The following is a 26140-nucleotide window of genomic DNA, read 5'->3' as shown; positions in this document are numbered from 1 at the left end:
ACTTGCACTCATTATCCTTAATTTAGCATTTGATTCTTTAATGACTCATATGTCTTAGGTCTTTCTCTTGATTGAGATTGTATTCTTTAGAGCAGAGGCCTTCCTTTCTGTTTCTTTTGTGTCATATACAGCATATAGCTTGAGAGCTGCATAGCTGCATGTTTTAGTGCTAGTTGTTTCTACTTTGTTCAGATGTGCTTTTACTCGTATGTTGGGTGATAGAAAAGATGGTGATCTTTATCCTGGAAAAGTTGCATTCTTCTCTTTGTTTTTGCTTGGTCTTGTCTTAAACTGCCTTTGTTCTTTTTTTTATATAACTTTTAAAAATTTTTATTTATTTATTTTTGGCTGTGTTGGGTCTTCATTGCCGTGTGTGAGCTTTCTCTGGTTGCGGTGAACGGGGGCTACTCTTCCTTGCGGTGCGTGGGCTTCTCACTGCCGTGGCTTCTCTTGTTGTGGAGCGCAGGCTCTAGGTGCACGGGCTTCATTAGTTGTGGCATGCGGGCTTCAGTAGTTGTGGCTCATGGGCTCTAGAGCGCAGGCTCAGTAGTTGTGGTGCACAGGCTTAGTTGCTCTGTGACATGTGGGATCTTCCCGGACCAGGGCTTGAACCCGTGTCCCCTGCATTGGCAGGTGGATTCTTACACTGTGCCACCAGGGAAGTCCCTGTTTTTGTTCTTTTTTAACTTAGACATCTCTTGATGTTTTTTTTCCCTTAGATGCCTCTTTTTATCCCTTTCAATTGGTCCAGATTAGTTGTCATCATTATTGATGTTCTCTTCTTTTTAGTCTGCAGGTTTATCTACCAAAGATAACTTTGGTGTGAGAAATTTAAAGTGAAATCAGCATAGAAATTTGTTGCCTGCTCCAAACAAGATTTGTAGACTATAAAAAAAATCCTTCTGAAGTTTGCCTCTATAAATTTATGCCAAGATAATTTCAGGTAACAGAGCAATTTCTAAAATAAGAGCATATGAAATATGTTGCTTTAATTATCTAATTATTGTAACTACGGAAAAAGTCACTTTTCTGCCTATTTAGGGAATCTCGTTTTGGCTGTAGATAAATTGATATTATATCTTAATTTTTATATTATTTGAATCTAAAATTCCTTAAGTCAAAAGGTTTGTTTTTTAAAAAAATTCCCTACCTTCTTAAATTTCTTTGATCTTGTACTTCTGCCTCAGCCTCTTTGGACATAAAGGACTGTCTGTGTACCATGTCAGCAAGCCATCTTCTTGGTTCATTTTGCTGCCTTGAACGTCAGTGGTCTATAATGACCTAATGTTTACCTAGCTTTGTTTTGCCTTCTTGAGATTAGAATTCAGTGGAGTGGGCAAAAAAATGTTTCTTTTTTCAACATCAAGTTGTAGTTGAATTTGACTGGTTTATTGGTAAACCAGAATAAGCTGTGAAATCTTAAGATATGTTAGTTTATTTAAAATTACATTAGTATATCTTATATTTTAAGATTAAGTGAAGAAATACTTTGTCTACCAATTAAAATATCTATTTATTTATATTGGAGTTGAAATATCTTTTTATGGCTGAAATTAGTATATAGTCCTCTTGCATATTAATTGCCTTCATTTAAGTGTGAACATTACGTTTATTTCTCTTCAAAGAATACCATATTACAAAGAATACTATATTACTGTAATCCTAAAGTAGTTCTTACTGTGAAGAAAGTTAATATCCTGATTTATATTTTATAGAAACTAACATTAAAACAGAATGCTTGGGCTTCCCTGGTGGCGCAGTGGTTAAGAATCCGCCTGCCAATGCAGGGGACACGGGTTCGTGCCCCGGTCTGGGAAGATCCCACATGCCGCGGAGCAGCTGGGCCCGTGAGCCATGGCCGCTGAGCCTGCGCGTCTGGAGCCTGTGCTCCGCAAAAGGGAGAGGCCACAACAGTGAGAGGCCTGCATACTGCAAAAAAAAAACAAAAAACAAACAAACAAACAAAAAAAAACCAGAATGCTTTCTTAAACTCTTACATCATAGTTACTGAAATTTATTTGTGTTTGTTTTCACTCTGTGACTTAGACTGATTCTTCTTGCTTCGTGTAGGATTGGATTGAACTTGGCATGTGTTTTCCATCCTGGCCCATAAGATCATCTGTGTTTTAACCTACTATATGGGGAGTGGTTATAATTCAAATAACAATTCAATTCAACAAATGTTTATTAATATATACAATTTGTCAGATACTGGGTGCTGAGAATGCAGCAGTTAAACAGCAACAACCCAACAACAACAGATAAAAATCCCTGCCTGCGTGGAACTTACGTTCTGGTGGGGTTGGGGAACAGATAATAAATAAGATAAAGAAATAAAATATATACTGATGTATTAGATGGTGACAGATGCTTTGAAGAAAAATAAATGCAGTGTTAAGGAGGAGATTAGGGACTGTTGAGTGGTTGGGAGTTGGGGGAAGGAAGTGTTGACATTTTAAGTAGTGTGGCAAGGGAAGGTTTCATTGAGGAAGTGACATTTGAGTACAAATCTGAAGAGATGATCTGGTTTTATGTTTTTTAAACATAAGATATATTTATTTTAGGGGAAAGAATGTTCCATGTAGAAGGAATTACATGTGCCTTTTTCAGAGGTTAAGTTTGTTAATTTTGTTGGAACTGTTGCAGTTAGGCAGGTCTCATTGTAGATTCATTCAGGCTTTTTATTTTGACAGCATGTCCAGCAAGGAAGTAAAGACTGCTCTAAAGAGTGCTAGAGATGCAATCAGAAACAAAGAATACAAAGAAGCTTTGAAACATTGTAAGGTAACCAGTATTTTTTTCTTCCACAATAAAAATGTTACCTGATTATGGGCATCACTGATTTGTAATATGTGAATCCCTTACTGTCTAAATACAACAAAAGTAGTAAGGCTTTTTGAGTAGGACGGTCCCAGTGGCTGTGCCAGGACAAGCCGCTTCTGCCACTTAATTTCGTCTTCCTCTGTGTTGGTAACTTACCAAAGCCAAGTTCTCAAAACCTGAATGTCTCTTAGGTGTCTTTTGAAGGGTTGTACTGCGGAACACTATTGTATCTTAAAGTTTTCGTTCTTTAATGGTATGTGGACATTTCAATTCTATTTGGTTTGTGGATGGGAGAATCAAGATTCCAAAGTTCCTTTCTATGCTGATGGGGATGTTCCAGTCCAGAGGGAGAACTTGAAGGTGCAGGAGAGATGCAGAGTAGTGCTAGGAGTGAAGTCCCTGGGAAGGTGGGTGAAGATGGGATCCAGAGCGTGAGAGGAGGGCCTTTGATACTTCTTCCATCTTAACAGAAGGGAAGATAGATGTAGATCCATAGCTGTCGGGTTGTAGATTTGGCTGTGGGAAGATAAATGTTCCCCTCTGATGGCTTCTATTTTCTTAGTGAAGTGTAACCTGAGGATGGAGGAGGAGTTGTGTAGGACGTTTGAAACAAAAGAAGGTATGAAATAGTTGTCATTTATAGTGAGAAAAGAAACTTACTAGTAAGGATTAGAAAGCTTATGAGGCCCTAATGAATGTCCATTTGAAATTTCATGTTATTAAAGTGAAATTGGTAAACTCAGCTGTGTAGTTTCTTCCTTCGTGTTAAACTTCTCAGGCTTGGAGGTGGGCACGATGGAATTCAACTATGGGTAGTAAGAAAGTTGAGGGGAAAGAGAGGCCAAGGAGTTGAGGATGTTTGCAAGGGAGTGATAACTGATTGGTCATGGAGTCAAAGATGGGAAAGGAGAGGTAAGAATTGAGCAGTGGGGTGACAATGCAAAGGGGGTGAGGTAAAAAAAAAAATTGGACATAACAGAGGTTAAAGAATTGTTACCATTACAGTAATTGAACTGGGAGGATAGGAGAGGTGCTAACTGGAAACCCAGGTTTTGGATGGCTGAGTAATGCTGAGGATAAGTAACTGGGAAGCCATGGCATTCATTGGGTCGTCTGCATGAACGTTAGAATGATGAAAGGAATTGAAGTGGAGAGGAAGTATACAGTATTTTCACTGAAGGAAAGGGGAGTTCCTAGGAGGCTGGTAGATAGTAGCAACAAGAAGGATATTTTTTGTAGTATAGCCAGATGGCTTGACCTTCAAAAGTACTGGGGTTTTTGAAGGAGGGAGGAGTAGAGGAAGAATGTAGGTATCAGTGTGAGCAAGGAGAACCCTTTCCTCACCTGCTGGTTGGTGGTATGTGGGATGTTCGAGAAAAGAAATCAGCTGCAGCATGTAAGATATGTAGGGGAATAGCCGAGTTTCGTTGAGGCAGAACTTGGTACAGTTAAAAGAAAGGTTGAAAATAGAGAGGGCCCTTGGCTGTCCAGATTGGGAGTTCCAGAGGTTACAATAAAGAGTTTAGACAGTGGGAGGGAGAGAACTGTGTAAGATTGGGGGAAATAAATATATAACAATATAGGATGAGAGTCTTAAGGGGTGAAGGATGCCCTTGTGAGGTTAGTTTTCTAGTGGTGACTGAGCCCAGCAGGGATGGAGACCACAACAGGACTAATCCTGATATAGAAAAAGGTGGGCAGTCTGTTTAAACTGGGGGAGAGAAGAAGGAGGTGTGGGAGGGGAGGGACTGTTTCCTTCAGCACTAGGCTGATCTAACTAATGCATCTATGAATCTGCTTCTTTTATTATATACAGCAGCGCCATAGCACTCTTCTTTCTGATTCAGATATGAATTCCTATAATTTATGCCAGAGAGACTCAAATGGAAAGCAAAGATGGGGAACTAGTCAGTGGCAAATGTATGATTACTTTTGTGTAGTAACCAGAATGTTGATTGAGACTAAAGGAAATTTTTAGTGAAGAGATGTTGCACCTTAGTGTATTTGCTGTGTCTTGTCTGATTTATCACCTTGTCTGCCTGTGTGCCTCTATAACCCAGTATAAGCATCCCTTCAGGGAGCCTCCTCTGACTTGTGTGGATGGAGTTTGGAGTCAGATACTTTTTTCTTCACATTATTTCAGAACTCCATACTTGCTTTCACTACATTGTTATAATTATTTCCTTAAAAATCTGTTTCAGGGCTTCCCTGGTGGCGCAGTGGTTGAGAGTCCACCTGCTGATGCAGGGGACACGGGTTCGTGCCCCGGTCCGGGAAGATCCCACATGCCGCGAAGCGGCTGGGCCCGTGAGCCATGGCCGCTGAGCCTGCGCGCCCGGAGCCTGTGCTCCACAACGGGAGAGGCCACAACAGTGAGAGGCCCGCGTACCGCAAAAAAAAAAAAAAAAAAAAGTCTGTTTCAGATTCTGAAAACCTGGTCATCAGGCAGATAGCCGGTCCTTACTGATTGCGGGTTGACTATCGCATTTATCGTTTGCTCAGCAGTTATGTGTCGGTCATTGCTCTTGGTGTTGGGAACACAAATGTTAATAAGTCCCAGTATTTGGAGCTTAGCTTTGGTGGTTACCTCATTGTTGCTGGTTTTTTGGGAGGTAGTGTTATGGGATAGAATGGAGCTTGTGCTGCATATTGGTGACAGATTGCTAGAAGGGTTATGTGGATGCACATAAGCCTAATAATATGACTGCTTCAACTCCTGGAAATGTTCTTATTTTCTCTAAAATATGTAAAACCTTAAGAGCTAACTTCATTTTAGCTACTAGTTTTATTTTTCTTTCACTAGAACATCCTTGCTTTCTGTTTCAAACTATTTTACCTTAGCAAGTAGTTGTTACTTCTGAAAGCAGTAGCTCTGCATATAATTTTTATTCTAGTTGATAGGTGTTATTTAAACATTCATTGCCACTATTTATTTATTTATTTACTTACTTATTTTTGGCTGCTTTGGGTCTTTGTTGCTGCGCGCGGGCTTTCTCTAGTTGCGACGAGCGGGAGCTACTCTTTGTTGCGGTGCGCGGGCTTCTCATTGTGGTGGCTTCTCTTGTTGCAGAGCACGGGCTCCCGGCACACAAGCTTCAGTAGTTGTGGCACGCGGGCCCAGTAGTTGTGGCTCACGGGCTCTAGAGCAGAGGTTCAGTAGTTGTGGCACACGGGCTTAGCTGCTCTGCGGCATGTGGGATCTTCCTGGACCAGGGCTCGAAACCGTGTCCTGTGCATTGGCAGGAGGATTCTTAACCACTGTGCCACCAGGGAAGTCCCGCCACTATTTATTTTGAACATATCTGGTACAGTCAAACTGGAGTCAACCTACTTTCCTAGCGTATAATTTCAATGAAAAAATCTGTTAAATATGGAGAAATGTTATCATAGTGAAGGAAAATATGAGAATTGGATAAGGTGAAATGATATGGAAAATAGTTTTGTGAGGGACTAGCAGCAGTGTGGCATGGAGGCAGGCAGAATGGTTGGATGGTAAGAATGGTCTTATTGTTCTTTTTATACTCAGTATTCTCAAGGGACAGAGGGAGGAATTTGGTAGAGGCATCAGGAGTACTTGGGCAGCTTTTAAAAAATATACCTTATATTTCATACCCCTTACAGTCACCGATCCAGTCCAACTCCCTCTCCCTGAGGAAACTGAAGACCACAGGGGTTAAGTGATATTCTTAAGATCGTCCATTTAGTGGTAGATCCAGATTTCCTGACTCTTAGGTAGACTGTCTTTCGATTATTGTTTGTCCATGAGCTTCCAAAATTTAATTACCTTCTCTTTTAATTTTTTAATCAGACGGTGTTAAAACAAGAGAAAAATAACTATAATGCCTGGGTTTTTATTGGTGTTGCTGCAGCCGAGCTAGAACAACCTGATCAGGCCCAGGGTGCCTATAAGAAAGCTGCTGAGCTAGAGCCAGACCAATTACTAGCTTGGCAGGTACGTAGACGTTTTTATTTACTATGTTATAGGAAAGAACTTTTTCCCATTTTTCAAAATACAGCTAACAGCTTTACAATTTAGCATTTAAACCTCCATTTTAGTATAAGAAAAAAATTTAAATGTATTGATCTTCTAAACCTGAAAATTAGTTGAAAAAAAAAATGGTGCCAAGAATGCCGTTTACCACTATTTAATCTCCAGTCCAATGGATTATTTCCAAATGTTAGGACAGAACTTGAAACATGATTATATAAATCTCCAACTTAATTATATGTGCATATTAGAGACTTATGAAGAATATTCTTGATGCTTACCTGAGGGAAAAGAAATGTATATTTTTAAAATATGTTTTTAAAAATGAAATAATATAAAAAATTTGAAATTCTGTATCTGAGTACTAAATTCCTTTTTCTCATTTAATGGTCTTCATGTTTTTTACTTGGCTTCTCCAGCTTTTTCATATTTAATAACTGTTTCATATCTCAGTCACATCTTGGAAACTATGATTAATAGGGGTAGTAGGCTCTGGAGAACATGAACCTGTTTGTCTCAGGTTCACATGAACAACACTATGAGTAGGGTTATCTAGTAACATTTTCCTGATGCCAGCTTTTATTATGTACTGATTGGTTTAGGATATCTGATCTTTATTTGAAGCAAAAATGACAATTTCCAAAGACTACTTGGATTTTTCTTGTTTGACCATGTGAAAGTAGTGTCACATGGTAACGTCTTAGGGGTTTAGATTGAATAATAATTATTAAAAGGTATTTTTTTTTATTATGAAACACTTCATGTATATTTTCAAAAGTGAAGAGAACGGTAAAATGAACCCCTCTATGCCCACCATCCAGCTTCAGTAAAAACTCACTCATGGCCAGTATTTTTTCACCTACTCCCTCCTACCCCCAATTATTTGGAGGCACATCCCAGACATTTTATTTCATCTGTAAATTATAATAATCTCTATCATAAATAATCTTCATAGATTGTCAGTTTATTTAGCAAAATAAACATGAGCACACTGGATATCTTTGGAAGAATGATCTCTATTGTTTCCTCTTTTAGGGGTTAGCAAGCTTGTATGAGAAATGTAATCACATAAATGCTAAGGATGTCTTACCTGGTGTTTACCAAAAGCTCCTGGATCTTTATGAAAGGTAATCAATATGTGAGGAAAGGCTAGTTTCTTTAATGGCTTGAATTAGAATAAACTGATTCAAAATTATATAGAAGTACTCCAGACATTTACTGGGAATTGTGAATCATTTTTCTTTCAAACTGTTGTTACAGAATCTCTTGATTGTGATTGAAACACTAATTGTAAGGGGATTGACTCACTTGAGAACTTTGATATTATTTTTAGTCAATATAATAGAAGATAATATTTCTTAAACCTTTTCTTTTTTATGAGATGCTCATTTTATAAGTTTTACTGTAGCGTGATAGAGGATATGTTCTAATTTAAAATAGTGCCTAATATTATTTTGGGGATATTTTAATTTTTGTGTCTTAAGTCCTCAGTTGTTTTCATTAATCAGATTCAAAACCCTTTTCTTCTATTCTAAGTGTTGACAAACAGAAGTGGTGTGATGTCTGTAAGAAACTTGTGGATCTGTATTACCAAGAAAAGAAACACGTAGAGGTTGGTTAATGATTTGCTGGGGTAGTAGATTTCTTTTAATAAAACCATTATTAAAAGAAAGCTTTCCTTTAGCTTAAGGAAAAATTTAGAAAATTAATTGTAGTGTGGTATCAAAACAAATCACAGTGCTTTGAAAACTGTAACTTGGAATTCAAATTTCAGGTGTCATTATTTCCAAACTTTTTTGAAACTGGGCAGGGATAAATAAAATAAGTAAAAATATCATCTGTAGAATTTATTGTCCTGTTTGTGGTGTCCGACTGCTGATGCTGTAGGTTATGAAGATTGGGGCATGTAGTCATTATTCCTGTATATACTCTGGTATCTCAGTCATACTTCTAATATAAGCACTATGTGGATTTGCCCAATCATCTTATTTTTTATGGAATTCATAATAGATGGAATTCTGTGCTTTTGCTATTTTTATGTATTAGCAGATAAACATATTTTTACTTATAGATTTAAAATTTTTTAATAGCATTTTAGTATTTTAGATAAAGTAACCATTTTAAATCTCCCTGATAGGTGGCCCGAACATGGCACAAATTGATAAAGACACGGCAGGAAGAAGGTGCAGACAACCAAGAACTTCATCAGCTATGGAAGAAATTGACTCAGCTGCTGGCTGAGAGTCCTGAGGATCAGAATAATGAGACCCAACAATTGGTACTACCCATTTATTCCCCACAGTTTGTGTCATGAAAGTTGATCATTTAGTTGAATTTAGAAAATGGAAACATAATGATATGATATAGAAAAATACTGTATGTCAGATTAGATATTTTATAAATGTTCAGTTTTAAATTCATAGAGGCTCTTCCTGATAAAGTCAGAATTACAGGCCTACAGTTTCATACTAAGTAGGGACACAGTGGAAATAATATTCAGGGTATCAGAATTTTACTTCCTTGTATTCATAAGAATTCACAATAAATCAGTTACTTAATCACTGTAAAAAAAGATACTATGAAATTGGCTTTTGCAAAACTGCTATAATTTCTAAAAAGTTGTACCTTAAAGGTGTGTTTCTTTATATTTATGAACTAAGAGTACTAAATTACTTTCAGGTTTAACAGTTCAACTAGAGTATTTTATTTGTTTATTTATGTAACTTTTTATTGGAGCATAGTTGATTTACAATGTTGGTTAATTTCAGGTGTACAGCAAAGTGAGTCAGTTATACATATACATATAGCCACTCTTTTTTAGATTCTTTTCCCGTATAGTTCATTACAGAGTATTGAATAGAGTTTCCTGTGCTATACAGTAGGTCCTTATTAGTTATCTATTTTATATATAGTAGTGCGTATATGTCAATCCCAATCTCAATGTATCTCTCCCCTTCCCTTTCCCCCCTGCTAACCATAAATTTGTGACATACATCTGTGACTCTATTTCTGTTTTGTAAACAAGTTCATTTGTACCATTTTTTAAAATTCCACATGTAAATGATATCATATGACATTTGTCTTTCTCTGTCTGACTTACTTCACTCAGTTTGACAGTCTCTGGGTCCATCCATGTTGCTGCAAACGGCATTGTTTCATTCTTTTTTTAAGGCTGAGTAATATTCCATTGTATATATGTACCACATCTTCTTTATCCATTCCTCTAATGATGGACATTTAGGTTCCTTCGATGTCTTGGCTATTGTAAATAGTGCTGCAATGAACATTGGGGTACATGTATCTTTTCGAGTTGTGGTTTTCTCTGAGTATATGCCCAGGAGTGGGATTGCTGGGTGATACGGTAGTTTTATTTTTAGTTTTTAAGGAACCTCCATACTGTTCTCCATAGTGGCTGCACCAATTTACATTCCCACCAACAGTGCAAGAGGGTTCCCTTTTCTCCACACCCTTTCCAGCATTTATTGTTTGTAGATTTTTTGATGATGGCCATTCTGATCTATGTGAGGTGATACCTCATTGTAGTTTTGATTTGCATTTCTCTAATAATTAGTGGTGTTTAGCATCTTTTCATGTGGTTTTTCGCCATCTGTATGTCTTCTTTGGAGAAATGTCTATTGAGGGCTTCTGCCCATTTTTGGATTGGGTTGTTTGTTTTTTTGATATCGAGCTGTATGAGCTGTTTGTATATTTTGGAGCTTAATCCCTTGTTGGTTGTAGAGTATTTTATTTAGAGTATTTATATTTAGTATTTAGAGTACTTATACCTAGAAATATTCCTTTTTAAAGTACACATTTTCAAGTAATTGAAAAGAATTTTTAAAAGACTTGAAAAAACCTATTGGTTTTGAACCATAATTGGAAAATATTTTCATCATTCTATTTTTTATATTTGTAAGTTTAAAAGTAAACTTAATTTCATATTATAGTAAATAAACATTCAATGTACACTTGCTAAATTTAATAGAATTTTAAAATGTGAACAATTATAGACTCCATATAGGATTCGAAGCTCATTTCTTTATATGTTCGTTCATTTGTTCACTCATTAATTTGTTCCTTTAATTAGAAAATATTTATGGAGAACCTATTACTATATGTCAGGCAATGTCCTAAGTGGTAGGAATAAAAACGTGAGAATAAGATTTGCATTTGTTTGTGTATTGGTTTATATGTGTATAGATTCAGTTGTGGAAAAAATTGAACGTTGACAAAATTAGGTGATTTATAAATTTCTTTTAAACCATGTCTTCATATTATGACTTATTTCCTTAAAATAGTATCAGTTACCAGGATATCAAACACAAGCCAAAATAAGTAAAATATTTTGAATTATCTACACTATACTCCTCCATGAAAGAGAACTAATTATACTTATCATTTTAAGAATTGATTTCTAATTGTTAAATAGGATAAAAGGATTTTTTTGGGGGGGAGGGTTATTTTCACCTTGAATGCTAGTGATACGCTGCCTTATTTAAGTCTGTTCAGAAAAAAATGTATCACATATTTGCCACGTGGATTAATTTCATTACTTTTTTTTTAAACCTGTTGTGCTAGACTGTTTGTTAAGCTTCTTTTTTTTCTTTTTTTGTAAGATCATTAAACTTTATCAGCACAGTAAAATTTTACTTATTTATACAGACTTTATACCATACCTTAAAATGAAAATTTGAGGTGGTGAACTGTATTATGAATTTTTATTATAAAGTCATGGAAATTCATTTTGAAAAATGTAGAACTTATGTAACCAAATGAATGGTATTCTTTATTTTTATTATTATTTTTTAAAAATTTATTTTTGGCTGCATTGGGTCTTCGTTGCTGTGTGCGGGCTTTCTCTAGGTGCGGTGAACGGGGGCTACTCTTCGTTGTGGTGCGCAGGCTTCTCATTGTGGTGGCTTCTCTTGTTACAGAGCATGGGCTCTAGGCATGTGGGCTTCAGTAGTTGTGGCTCGCGGGCTCTAGAGCACAGGCTCAGTAGTTGTGGCTCACGGGCTCTAGAGCACAGGCTCAGTAGTTGTGGCTCACAGGCTCTAGAGCACAGGCTCAGTAGTTGTGGCTCACGGGCTCTAGAGCACAGGCTCAGTAGTTGTGGCTCACGGGCTCTAGAGCACAGGCTCAGTAGTTGTGGCACACGGGCTTAGTTGCTCCGTGGCATGTGGGGATCTTCCTGGACCAGGGCTCGAACCTCCCATGTCCCCTGCATTGGCAGGCGGATTCTTAACCTCTGCCCCACCAGGGAAGTCCCATGAATGGTATTCTTTAAAGTGCTTGCCTTGGATTCTGGTATTGCTGTCCTTGCTGAGGAAATATTTAGGAGGCTTCTTTTGGAATTTTCTTCAAAGTCAGTTAATAATACTATGTAAGAAGAATGATTTCATGATCGTTCAGTCATATCTCTGGTTTTTTACCAAAAGTATAACTTAATAAAAATTTTTTTTTGAGATTGAAGATTTGCTATCCTGAAGATGTTCCAAAGACTGTGCTGGTGATTTCAGAAGAGATGTTTTAAAAGTGATCTGAGCAGTAACAGCTGCACTGACATATGAGACTGTACCTCTCAACTACTTAGTAGGGAGCAGCAAGCACTTACAAGAATGTTTTGTTAAATTAATGTCGCTAATTTATAGTTATCCCTTATTAGTTCAGTGCAGTCTGCTGGCCAGTTGGAGTCAGATGTATTCCAAACTTAATTATACATTTTTTTCCTCATTGAAATTGCAGGGCCAGACCATAAAACACATTTGCAGTTACTAGTTAAGGGTATGGTTTGTATCAGTAAGTCTTTTGTGTTCAACTATTTATTGTATTTGGCATTTAAGTATGCTACAGATTATAGCTTTTTGTCTCTTTGTTTCAGCTCTTAACTGCTTTTGAGAATGCACTGGACTTATCAGATAAGATTCCTAGTGAAGATCACCAGGTGCTTTACAGACATTTCATTCAGTGTTTATCCAAAGTAAGTTGATTTTTAAAATCTCTAACGTGACTTTCTATTCTAATTAGGAAAGTGCTCACAAGTATATTTTACTGCTACTCACTTTATTTTACTTTTATATTTTCAAGTTTCCTCATGAGACTGCTAGGTTGAAGAAGGCTTGTGAAGGAATGATAAACATCTATCCTACTGTACAGTATCCATTAGAAGTGCTTTGTTTGCATTTAATTGAAACAGGTAATTTATTCTTTGTTATATTGTGTATCCCAGAGGTGTGAGAGTGATGTTGCTATGAATCAAAAATTGTTTTAGTGCCCGTTGTGTGTAAGGCATTGTTTCAGTATTTGTGGACATGAGAGGAAGTACAATATGTATTCTTTGTGCACATGAAAAGGCTAAGAAATACAGGAAAGTATAGTGACACAGGAATTATGAGCTACTGAGTTTATTGTTGATCAGTGAAGTATTTTTGAAGGTAGGAATAGAAGAAGGTCTTGAATTTTCCATAGAAATTAGATGAATAGGAGAAGGTGAAAGATATGCCACATGGCATGAGCAGAGGAATGGGACTAGGTGTGGTTTTGGGGAGTAGTAAAATAGTTTTATTTGCTGTAGTAGAAAGAATAACTAAGATATATTTTGATTAAGTAAGTTAGACTGTATTACACAGGGATATGAATGTCATGCAAAAGATTTTGTGAAAGATTAACATTCTCAGTGTTGATGTTATGTGGTATGTCAATGTCACAATGACATTGTTACAAATACTATAGTATGATAAAGTAATGAGGTTTGTGAATGATCTACTTTTTTAATTAAACAGAGCAGATTCAAGTCAGAGAGTGTGTCTTAGTTATGCTTCATGCTGTTGCTTCTTTGTGTACTTTTGTTGGGGGAAGAGAGAGAAGTGATGGCAGCTAGCCTTCTGACAGTTGCCAAAACTTGTAGCTGTGGATATCTTGTGCTTGTCAGTTTACAGTATGTTGACCATATTGGTTTTCACAACAGCTCCTGTCCGTTTTGTCAGTGTCTGTGCTGAATAGGTGTTTTAAAAAGAATTTGAATATCACTCCTTTCCATTCCTGTATTCACCTGATAGGAATATAGTTCATAGAAGTCAGTCATTGGAATTGAAATAACAGTACCAGCACCAGTGTGGTAGTGATTGTAAATCATTGCAGAGCTTTCATAATCCATTTAAGTTTTTTCACTTTGTTGCTAAATGAGTATAGACGTGGGAATGCTTTGTATGTTAATGACCATCGCATGTTTCATAATTGAAAAATGGTTGAAAACTACTGCTTGAGATAAATGAGGGAAGATTCCTGTTACAAAAGTCTCGTTGGACTTATCTTGGCTCTCCCCACTTTAACTTTCCCTTGTAAGTCCAACTTGTACTTCTTTTCCCCCTGGTGCCTGAATTAAAGTCCAGAACTCTTTGGTGTTGGATTTTTTTATGATGAGAAGTAAGCAGACCCCCTTTTCCTTACTTTAACTGAGTCAAGGATACACGTGCAAGAGCAGTTTTCACTAACATGAGAAAAGAAAACATTAAAAGTGTTGTAGTGAGTAGATTTATGAAGTATAAAATCTTAAACTAATATGGTGTGCAGGATAGATTGTACAGAAGATAGACTAGATTGGGTAGGATAAGTGATGCTAGGAATGAATGAACTGGGAATATGATAGCAGCAATTGAAAGTAACAGATGAATGCAAAAGTGGAAGAGATTTCTTAGAGGTGAAGGGAGGGAGAAATCAATTTTAACTTCCAACTCTCCTGAAAAGTTGCACTAATATGGAATGATGGTTTGTACGAAAGGTAAGTTGTTGAGAGGAGCTGTTAATGGGCATTCAGAGGGAAATGCTCATCAGGGTTTGCCCATGAGAGATCAACAAGGTTTAGAAGCTGTTTGCGTGTAGGTGAAAGTGAATGGAGTGGATGACTTCAGAGGATGCCTGAAGGGCCGAAAGGTGAAAACTGTACCTTGGGCAGTGTTGGCTGCCTTGAAGGGAAAGGGAGAAAGAGGGGGAAGAGGGGATGGAGGACAGAGAAGCGAAGAGGGTCAGAGAGGAAGGTGGGGGACCCGATGCAAAGCAACACGGAGGGCAAGGAAAGAGCATTTCAGAAAGGAGGTCTGTCTTGAGAGATTGAGCAACTGATTTTATGATTAGGAGGCCTTTAGTAGGGTTGTCTTTTTTAATCAAAGTGATTGAATTGGAACTTAGAATACAGCAATGGGAAAAGAGTAGGAAGAAATGGTTAGCAGGTATAAAAAGAAGCAATCCAGGGACGGACTTACTTCATTTAAGGGAGAAGAGGAGGAAGTGTGAGAAGGGGATAGTAGGCTTTTAGAGGAGAAAGAATTGCAGTAACTCTCCAGGCAGGAGAGTTTCAAGAAGAAAGGGCTAGTTAATGTTATGGACGTTGCCTTGAGGTCAAGGAGGAAGAGGCATGCTAAGAGGCTTTCAGTACAGGAAGCATGCTTATGTTTTTTTTTTTAATTTTATTTATTTATTTTTGGCTGTGTTGGGTCTTCGTTGCTGCACGCAGGCTTTCTCTAGTTGCAGCGAGCCAGGGCTACTCTTCGTTGTTGTGCGCGGGCTTCTCATGCGGTGGCTTCTCTTGTTGCAGAGCACAGGCTCTAGGTGCGTGGGCTTCAGTAGTTGTGGCTCGCAGACTCTAGAGCACAGTCCCAGTAGTTGTGGTGCATGGGCTTAGTTGCTCCACGGCATGTGGGATCTTCCCAGACCAGGGCTCGAACCCGTGTCCCCTGCATTGGCAGGCAGATTCTTAACCACTGCGTCACCAGGGAAGTCCCTGTGATTTTTTTTGTGTGTGGTTTTTTTGTTTGTTTGTTTTCCTCTAATAGGAAGCATAGTTCTAAGTCACACAGTTTCTTCAACTTTTAGCATGAGACCCAGTGTGTTCCCAAGATAAGTGGACTGATTTTCTTTATTGTGTGGCCTCTGGTACTCACCCCTCCACCCCTTTTTCTGCTATTGCGAAATTCATGGCTGTTCGCCCTTTTCTGTCTGTTCCTGTTCAGCTATTCATGGTTTGTGCCATTCCCTCATTCTTGACGTGCTTACATGCTAATTGGCACAAGAAGGTACGCTGACTTTTCTTTTTGAGGACTGATCAAATGCTTTCTTAATAGGCACATATAAGCCTATAATGTAGATTTGTTGAGTAAATATGCCCTAGTATATAAAAAAAGCCTACAAAATTATAGAAGAAATAGGATCAACAAATAGTCTGCAGAGTTTTGCCCATAAATTCAATACTTGACAAAATGTTTTAGTAAAGAGATAGCAAAGGGATTATCTGATTGATTAGAGAGAGTGTTGATTTTTGTGAAAAAATAAAATACCATTCTCAAAGAGGGTTTGGGGATGGGTATTTTGCAGAATTGAAAGAGAGATCTATGTCCTGGCAAAGGGGAGTGGATAGGTGAATATTTACATGTATGGAACACCAAGGAAAACTTCTTTCCCTGCTGAAATGTTGGTTGTAAGGATTTGTGGAATGGAGCAGTTCAGGCTTAGGTACATTCTGAGTTGAAGCATTATTTTGGGGTGGAAGTTTAATAGTTAATGTAGGAGAGTAGGAAGCTGTGCTTAATGATTTCTTTTTTTTTTTCCTTCTTTTCATTGCTCCTTTAAGCCAAACTTTCTATATATTAAAAACTTCTGAAAATCTGTGAGGTCTCTTAAAGGCTGATCTATCCTCCCCCAGAGTACTTTAGTGCCTGCAGAATTTGCTGCCTCACAGCAGTTAATCACTGGGTTCTTTCCACTGGGGACAAATATATTTCATTCTCTTTTGTCCTCCTTTGCATGTTGAGACTTGAAGACTCATTTGCAAAATGACTCAGTTTATAAAGCTTCACATAACAAGTAGTGAGTAGCTTTCACAGTTGTCATTTGATGAAATGTTATTTCATGCTAAATGACCTTTTTGATTTATTTTGTTTTGCTTTATTGCTGAAATGCGGGAGGATAAGAAAGCTTGTTTCTTCAAATCGAAACAGAAAAGAGTTTAAGATTTTCTGTTCCAGAAATATTAGAAAATCCAGGTGGAAATAAAGAAATGAGTACATGTTGTTTTTCTCCCTCCAAGCTAGGTTAATTTAAAAGAAAAATTCTACAGCACTGATGGATTTCTTTGGGATGTCAGAAATAAATTAGTTATTAATAAAACCTCTTGCCTTGTTTTGAGATAAACTTTAAGAAACAGAATTCCTATAGGTATTACTGAGCATCTACTCTGAACCTTTTCAGAACATCTTTTATCAGCTCCAAGTCTACCTTGCCTTATTGACAAATAAAAATAATATTGCCAAACTGTTTTAAAGTCACTAAATCTGGAATCTTAGAATCTTTCAAATGTTAAAAAGAGCAGATAAGTTAAATAAACAATTTTCTATTCAAAAACAATGAAGTCTATTTCCTTTCTGGTTTTATCTTCCACATTTATTTAGGTAGTATTTTCAACAAGAATTAGTATGGAGAAGAAGTGGATTGAGAGTTGAAGCTGGAATATTCCTGTCTCTTTACACAGGATCACTAGTGTTGTTATTACTGTTGATGGTTTTTGTGAACACTGTAGAGAAATCCTCTAAGTGCCACTTGGTCATATGTAGAGAGTATGTTATCCAGGGCTAGACATGAATATAGTCTCCCTGAATCTCTTTTTGCTTTTATAATTGCTTTTATAATCTCTTTTGCTTTTATAATTTGCTTTTATAACTCCCAGATGTTAGCAAAGGGGAATATGTTAGGAAAATTTACCTTGTTTAAAAGATTTTTGTGTTAATCCTAGACCTTTTGGAAACTATTTTCATTTGCCTATTCACACTTTGCTCACCTGTGTGCAGTTTTTAGTTACCCTAAATATGGATGATTTTTTAGGAAAGATGCATGATTGGCTTTTCTTCTTTTCATCCCAGGTGTGTTTTCTGTAATGAGGGCAGTTTTTATAGCCAAGATAGACTATCATGAATTGTGTTTCTGTGGAGTAAGAGAGAGTTTTGACTCAGTTGGATAGAAATCGAAGGTAAAATTTTAGTAGCCATTTTATTTTCTTTTTTAGAATGGTGAATGTTTTTAATTTTCCATAGTAATTCTCAGCCTTTACCTATTAATAGACTAAGCCTTTTGGGACATCAATTCATAACAGTATTTTTAAAGGATCATTACAATATTTAATGAATGGCTACATGTACAAGATACTATACTAGTCCCTACCCTTCAGAAATTACTGTTTACCTACAGAGGCAACAAAGGCAGGGTATATATGTTATAAAGCTAGTAATACAGTTGGTATATGGTATTGGTAAATACTGTAGACTGGTGATTCTTAAAGTATGATCTGTGGACCAGTAGCATCAGTATCACCTGACAACTTGTTAGAAATGCAAATTCTCAGGTCTAATATCAGACCTACTGAATCAGAAACTTTGAGAGTAGGGTTCAGCATTTTTTGTTTTAACAAGTCCTCGAGCTTATTTTGATAATCTAGTTTAGACAATACTGCTGGATAAAAAAGGTGGGGGGAAGCCCCAGTGGTTTGCTTTTGGAGGATATAGGGTGTATGGAACTAGGCATGTCTATTCTTGGAATTCATATTTATGGAAGCGATAGTGAGAACATATTGATGGAAGGGAAATTCTTGTCTAGAAGCAGCCTTGTGTCTTTTTTACTGGCTTATTAACCAAGATAGTATTTCAGTTTATTCTCATATTTCACCAAACAGTATTGAAGTTTTAATTCTTTAGCCATTATGAATTCTTTGAATTTTTGGTGCTAACTTGGACTTCTAAATTAATATATAAAATATTACTTAGGGATTATATACATTGTTGTATATCTGGTTTTGAAAATTTTGAAATATGTAAGCTAAATGGTATCATGCAAAGAATTCACCTTTGACATCTGTTACTGAAACAGTGGTTCCATATGTGGTTTGGGGCTGTTTTATAGAGATATTAAAGCATCAGGTCTCTTTCAGATAAATTATTTTTATTTGTTCCCCTTATTTATTGCTGCAAGTTGTAAATTACTGTCTCAATTACTTTTTAAGAATTTCCGTATATGATTAAACAACTTATTAAAGTGGTGAATGGTAGTCCCAGTTTATTCTCAAAACAGAAATCATATTTTCCACCTGTTTTTGTGCTTTTCTGGGAACAGGAATTCTAAGAATGATTGAGGTTGGAGGAAATGGAAATACAATATAACAGAACCTACAATGTTTCTAAACTAATTTTTTTTACCAAAATAAATTCAAAATGTAGGCATTGGATGATTACTACATAAGCCTAACTGTTAACTTATATAGGAAAAGAAAGTTTTGAATGTAAACTTAAGAAGAATGTGACTAAGTCTTTGTTCAGTATCCTGCTGAGTAGCCTGTCTTTTGACTCTGGGCTGCTGGAAGAGTCCACTGCATCTGGCATCTTGGCTGCCACATCTGTAGCAGCACGTTGTTGTCCAGGGAGAGAGGTTGGCAAAGATACTGTCCTTTGACAGGGATTCCTTCATCTAACAACCAAAGTTCTTATTGCTGAATAGCAAAGGGAGACCTGGTAGCATGCAGCGGGCTGAGTCTTAGCCTCGTGGCAAGTAGCAGTAGGTGTCTTGCTTGAAACCCTTGAGTACGACAGCAAGTTCGGTTTACCCCTTACTGCTGTGTGTAAAGTGGTTTCTACTTCTGGTATTTAAGAAGAAGAAGGAACATCATTTTCTTTATGAAATGTTAATATTTTCTACATTTGTTGGTCTATTTAAGTTTCGAATTCCTGGAATCAAGATATGGAAGTGTATGCGTAAGACAGCTCTTGGGATTTAAGTGTACAGGTTTTGACACATATTGGTATATGTATGCTAATAACTTTTTCTTTTAATTCCAGGAAGCCTTACTGATGAGGGAAAACAGTATTGTTGTAGATTAGTGGAAATGGATTCAAAAAGTGGTCCAGGTCTCATTGGTTTAGGCATTAAAGCATTACAAGACAAAAAGTACGAAGATGCTGTTAGGAACTTAACAGAAGGTGAGTGTTCAGTGTGCAACGTATAACATGAGGCATAGTTGTTAGCAGGCATTTATCTTTGGGCTTTTCTTTAAGGATATATATATTTAGGATAGAAGCAAAAAAATGTACTTACATACTCTGGAGTCTGCTTAAGTTTGAATTCCAATTCTGCCACTCACTAATTTCAAGACCTTACAAAAGTTAATTAAACTCTTTGTGTCTCAGTGTTTTCGTTTGTAAAATAAGGATACTATCTCCATGCTTAGGAGGCTTTAATTTAGTCTTATCAGGTATGACAATTCTGGATGAACTTTCTTTCATATTGAGGTCTGAATGACAAATACAAGCCTGGCAGCTGGAGGAGCATTTTAGGCCAAGAGTTGAAGTAGCCAGAGGTGAGAGAAAAGCTAGTGTTCAGGGAACTCCTGATCGTTCAGCAAGATTTGAAAATAAAATATGGGAGCAGGAGGGGACAAGAATTGAGGCTGGAAAGGGGCCTTGCAAACCTTGTTAAGAGGTTTGCACGTTATCCAAAGGCCAGCTGGGAACCAACAGAAAGTCTTAAGTAGGGGAATTTCATAATCCCATTTGTATTTTTAGAAATATTCTGGCTACAGTATAGAGAATGAATTGGAGTAGATGGCAAGCACTTGCATTGACCTGGGATAGATGCTGGAGGTCTGAAGTGAAGTGGTGGGGCGTGGAATCAATGTGACTTTGTGACTGATTAGTTATGGACTACAAGGGAGAGGGGAGGAGTCTGATTTGGGGAGTGGATTGTGGTGCCATTCATCTCAGTCGTAATGGAAACCTTGGGTTTTGTGATTACTGTTATCCTTTTAGGGTTAAAGGAAAGCCCTCTCTGCACAGCTGGATGGTATCATCTGGCAGAAGCCCAAGTCAGAATGCATAAACCTAAGGAAGCTGTTCTTTCATGCAATCAAGGTATTCTTGACATCTTTCAGGATGGCCAACCCTGTTTCTTTTCATCTTAAAGGAGAATGATAATGGTGCTTTATTTTGTATTTTAAGTTACCAACTAATTTAAATTTCATTGAGGAGGTTAAAAAAAAAATACACCAAGTCTGTGTGCATGTCTACTACTATATTTTTAAACCAACAGTGAGTATTTATCAAAGGTTTCCTACACTTGGAATTTTGACAAAGTCAGTTTAGGCTTGTGTGGTGATGCTCTGTCTTTGTAACAGGGAAGCTTCTTGTGTGACCTGCGACCTTCACTCTAATGTAGATTCTTGATTCCTTCAACGTAGGTAATAGACAAGGAGAGGTACCTTGGAGCCTATCTGCGTGTGCTCACGTAGGTCAGGTGTGGGGTAAGAAATCAGAGAAGTGATGCACTGCTCTTGGCTTGGCCTGTGACCTTGCCTCTGCAGTTGGGAAACAGTTTACCTTGGTTCATCCTAATTCAGCTTCTTTTCCCTTCCATTATCCTTAATGTGCTATTTTTGTGACAGATGCTTTGGCTAAGGGTTAACCTCTGTTATGTAGCAGATATAAACAGCCTTTGTTGTGTTTCAGGATGTTCAGTTTTATTACATGTTACGTGAAGATGGAGGTTTTAAATTTAGATCTATTCTGTTTCAAATTCAGATATTTTCATAAAGAGTTCAGGGAAGAATTTATATTTAGCTTTGAATTATTCTTCATGTATATTGTTTTGACAGTTTATTCTTACTATATCTACAATTTGTTATATATTACCCTTAAAAAGAAAAAAAAAAGTGAAGTGATGTGGTTGTCTTCATTCAGATGTCCTTAATTTTGTCAGCTCTGAAGAACATAGATAATCTTGGTGTGTCTGGTGGCAGTCTTCATCAGAAGAATCTTTGTCTTCATTTGAAAGCAGAGGTTTTGATTAAACTCTCAGATTATGAATCTTCAGAGGAAGCAATTCGTACTCTTGATCAGGTAGTCTTATCATTGCATTTTTCCCTTCGCCTTATTTAGTTTTCGGTCAACCAGGCATCAACCACTCTCTGCTTACCACAAATATTTACTTACAAAAATTTTGTGTTAGAGGTATGAATTCACCACCTCTGCACTTTTTGGAAACTCCTAAAGTTATTTGTTTGCCTCTTGGTTAAGTACTTACAATGTTCTTCATATGATGCAATTTCTTTCTTTAGTTCTTGCTCTTATTCTCCTTTTCTCTTTTTGCCCTCTTGGGTTATCAATACTTGATTATTATTAATTTGGTATTCTAAGTTTTTCCCTCCAGAAAATATTTCATAGATTATTGACAAGAATTATTAAGGACACTTGTAGCTTCATGGTAGAGAATGTTGCTTGTTTTATTCAACTTAAAAAACACTCTGAGAAAGATTGATATTTAAGAAAGAAACTGATATTTTACTGTTTTTGATTTAAGCAGTTTGAAATTCCCTAGCAAAAACTAGTAAATTACGAATTATAACAACATGGTGCCTTTAACAATATAAAGATATTTTTCAGATAAAGGCTATTTTTGGTATAAAATTAAAATTATATCACTCAGTATATTGCAGAGTTCTGAATTTTTATAAAAAGTCATTGTTTTTTATATTTCAAAAGGCTTTGCATTTCATAGTTTTTCTTTAAAATTAGAACAGTTGTCAGGATCCTTCAAGAACAGATATCTTAGGCTTCCCTGGTGGCGCAGTGGTTGAGAGTCCGCCTGCCGATGCAGGGGACACGGGTTCGTGCCCCGGTCCAGGAGGATCCCACATGCCGCGGAGCGGCTGGGCCCGTGAACCATGGCCGCTGAGCCTGCGCGTCCGGAGCCTGTGCTCCGCAATGGGAGAGGCCACAACAGTGAGAGGCCCGCGTACCACAAAAATAAAAAAAAATAAAAAAAAATAAAAAAATAAAAAAAGAACAGATATATTATTTTCTTGTTTTCTCTCAATACTTGCCTTCCACCAATAGTGTGTTTGGGGTGAATGCTTTGGAGCAGTCTTTCCATACTGTTTTTTTGTTGTTGTTGTTGTTGTTTTTTTACAAAAAACAAAAACCAAATGAAAAGTTCCTTGAAGAACTGGTAGAATCCAAGTCTGAGACAGAAAATGTACAAGATGAGCCCAGGACATCTTATAATGCTAGAAACCAAAGAAACCATAAAAGGCTATTAGAATTATGTCAGAAGCGCTCAGGAACTAGCATGAATTGATTTTTACTGGCTAAGGAAGGGATGGTTTGAGCAGTAGTAACTGCAGTAGATTAAAACACATCATATAAGTTTAAATCCATGTGTTAATGATGATACCAAAAAAATCAACAAATCATCCTCAGTAAAGTGAATCTTTGAAGGATGCTAAGAAACCAATTGGAAAAAATCGAAGTATTTATCCTATGTTTCCTTTATGAACTGTTCCTCAGAATGATCAAATAGATAATGAGAGGAGGGGAAATTTCTCTTTGTTGAAGTATGCCATCGAATAATGAAAGAAGGAATGATAGAATTAGAAAAATCACCATTTTGCAGTCCATAATGAATTAATAGATCTAGGCATTGAAGATCAATGGCTGCTTAACATCACAAGAAAAAAAGACAACTAGACATAACCAGGTGCAAGTACACATGAGGTATTCTTGCCAGAACATCAAACCTGAATCAGATCAAAGTTCTAGACCTACTAATTTATAGAAGATACAGGGGACCAGGGAACATGTCAATACCATGACAATACAGTCATCAAGAGCCAGACTCTGAGAAACTGTGAAAGTGGCCCATATTTTTCAACAGTTAAATTTTAAGGGAGAAAAAAGAGATGGAAGGGAACCCTATAGATTAAAAGAGACTTTAGGGCTTCCCTGGTGGCGCAGTGGTTGCGCGTCCGCCTGCCTATGCAGGGGAACCGGGTTCGCGCCCCGATATGGGAGGATCCCACATGCCGCGGAGCGGCTGGACCCGTGAGCCATGGCCGCTGAGCCTGCGCGTCCGGAGCCTGTGCTCCGCAACGGGAGAGGCCACAACAAAGGAAGGCCCGCATACCACAAAAAATAAATAAATAAATAAAAGAGACTTTAGAGACATATCAGCCAGTTGAAATGTATGTACCTTATTTTGATTTTGATTAAAACAAATTCTTTAAATATTTTATGAGACAACTGATAAATTTGAACACTGGTTAATTATTTGATGATGTTAAGGATGTATTGTTGGTTTTGTTTATGTGTTTATAATGGTAGTATGATTGTGTTATTAAAAATAAATGTATTTTTTAGATACAGATACTAAACTATCAGATGAAAAGCTATAATTTCTGGGGTAATCTAAGCAGGAGTGTGGTGAAATGGGTGGAGGTATAGATGAGAAAGGATTGGCTTTGAGCTAATAATTTTGAAACTAGATGATAAGTACATGTGGGTTCATTATGCTATTCTCTACTTTTTTAATGTATTTGAAATTTTCTTTAATAAAAAGATTGCAAAGAATGAAAGTGTTAATAGTGATAGAAATCAGGACCTCTAAGTCTTTATACCATGGTCATTCTTTAGTTAAAGCAAAACATTGCTGCATTGTGTTGTAGGAGATTTATAGCAGTTCTTTACAATTATTTTCTAGGTTTCTGATGCAAATAATATCTCAGGACTTTTGGTTCTCAAAGGCTTGGCCTATCTGAACAAAGGCTCATTAGATGAAGCTTCAAAGGTTGGTGTTTTCATTTAAACTGAGGTTTTTTTTTTTAAGTTAAAAGTTATTTTTATCTGGATATGGAATTGATAGATATATACTTTATAGATTATGGAAGACCTTCTCTCTTCTTACCCTGACCTAGCTGAAGCTCATGCCCTGGAGGCTTTGATTCATTTTACCAAAAAGGACTATCTACAAGCAGAAAAATGGTAAGGATGTATTTAGATTGCTCATAAACCTAGTCCTATCTTAATTTAATATTTCTTGAAAAATTCTAAATGAATGGGTTTGATAAAGATCTAGTTTTGCATAAATTTGATCTTTGTAAGCCTTAATATTTTTAAGAAATGTATTTAGCATTTAGCACAGTAACTATAGAAAATTTCATGATGGGTTTGAAATCTCATTGGCTGATCATAATGTTCAGTAAGCACATATAATGTTTGGTTTTAAGTTTGGTTTCCTCTTCTAATCATTTTTTTTTCTCATGATCTATATCCTAAAGTAATGACTTGCTTCTAATTTACCATCCTTGAATAAGTCAAACTTTGGTTGTTCCAACTAGGTGTCTCCTATTTTTTTTTAAATTTATCTATCTATCTATCTGTCTATCTATCTATCTATCTGTCTATCTGAATATTCCTTTCTTCCCTTTTGTGACTTAGTTTTCAGCTAGCTCTTGAGAAAGATGCTGAAGTTGCTGAATATCATTACCAACTTGGGTTAACGTATTGGTCCATGGGTGAAGAAACAAGAAAAGATAAAACAAAGGCTCTTACCCATTTTCTAAAGGTAACATATGCTATTATTTAGTTCTTAGTTGAAATGGATTCATTATGAAATCAAATATAATAATCACATAAGTTAGGTACTTAAAATTACTCTTTACTGAATTGTTTTTTGTGTTTCATCTCTCACACATAAGGTTTTGTGAGAATGTTGTATGGGTTTTCAAGGAGAAAATTAAACCATAAAAATGTAAAAGTTACTAATTTAAGAAACATGTGTTATAGAAAATGAGACATAAGTACCTTTGGAAAACAATACTGTTTTTAGGTAATTTCCACTGTACTTTTATTGGCATGTGAGTCATATACTTCTACGTGTTTAACTTCTTATATTTTAGATGTGTAACAGCTAGAAGTTTTACATTCCTATCTTGACTCATAGAAACAGATTGATGAAATAATAACTAATTTCGCATTTCTTTTTAGCAGAGAAATAGTATTTTTATACTTGTTTGTTTTCTGTAACCGGTGATGGCCAGTTTTCATGTCTGCTTTAAAACTTACGTTAAAGGATGTTTTGGCATATTTTTGCATATTTAATTTTTTTCTTTAATCTGTGTATTTATCTTTGGTGTTTTTAAAGGGACCCATCCAAACAAACTTTAATATTCTGTTATTATCAATTTTTATTTCACAGGCTGCCAAACTGGATACATACATGGGCAAAGTTTTCTGCTATTTAGGTCATTATTACAGGGATGTAGCAGGAGATAGAAACAGAGCCCGTGGATGCTACAGGAAAGCTTTTGAATTAGATGACACTGATGCCGAATCTGGAGCTGCAGCAGTTGACTTAAGTGTAGAGCTTGAAGAGATGGTATGTCTAATAATTTAAAAACTTTTGTCTTTTTTTTTATCCTGAGTATAGAAATAGAAATATTTTTATATGTGTACTTGAAAGTTATTTTTT

At 36.6% G+C, this 26140-nt stretch overlaps 1 protein-coding gene across 5 annotated transcripts in view; it reads left to right on the top strand.

The window, feature by feature from the left end:
* SKIC3 (SKI3 subunit of superkiller complex) overlaps positions 1-26140 on the top strand; it is a 90275-nt gene that overhangs the window by 6408 nt on the left and 57727 nt on the right. For 3 of the 5 annotated variants that reach the window (XM_024119732.2, XM_028493088.2, XM_028493086.2), the window contains exons 3-16: positions 2694-2784; positions 6632-6775; positions 7847-7938; positions 8348-8423; positions 8949-9089; positions 12693-12791; positions 12899-13007; positions 19684-19824; positions 20650-20751; positions 21596-21735; positions 24371-24457; positions 24548-24651; positions 25108-25234; positions 25868-26047. In XM_024119732.2, the coding sequence (XP_023975500.1) occupies positions 2695-2784; positions 6632-6775; positions 7847-7938; positions 8348-8423; positions 8949-9089; positions 12693-12791; positions 12899-13007; positions 19684-19824; positions 20650-20751; positions 21596-21735; positions 24371-24457; positions 24548-24651; positions 25108-25234; positions 25868-26047 (1632 nt within the window). In that variant the 5' untranslated portion in view covers position 2694. Of the gene's footprint in view, positions 1-789; positions 944-2676; positions 2785-6631; positions 6776-7846; positions 7939-8347; positions 8424-8948; positions 9090-12692; positions 12792-12898; positions 13008-19683; positions 19825-20649; positions 20752-21595; positions 21736-24370; positions 24458-24547; positions 24652-25107; positions 25235-25867; positions 26048-26140 lie in introns of all 5 variants that reach the window. The other 2 variants (XM_055086661.1, XM_055086662.1) reach the window with 2 other exon arrangements.

The sequence above is a fragment of the Physeter macrocephalus genome, chromosome 8, assembly GCF_002837175.3.
Source record: "Physeter macrocephalus isolate SW-GA chromosome 8, ASM283717v5, whole genome shotgun sequence".
NCBI classification, from domain to species: Eukaryota; Metazoa; Chordata; class Mammalia; order Artiodactyla; family Physeteridae; genus Physeter; species Physeter macrocephalus.
This window is presented reverse-complemented; position numbering and strand designations above follow the sequence as displayed.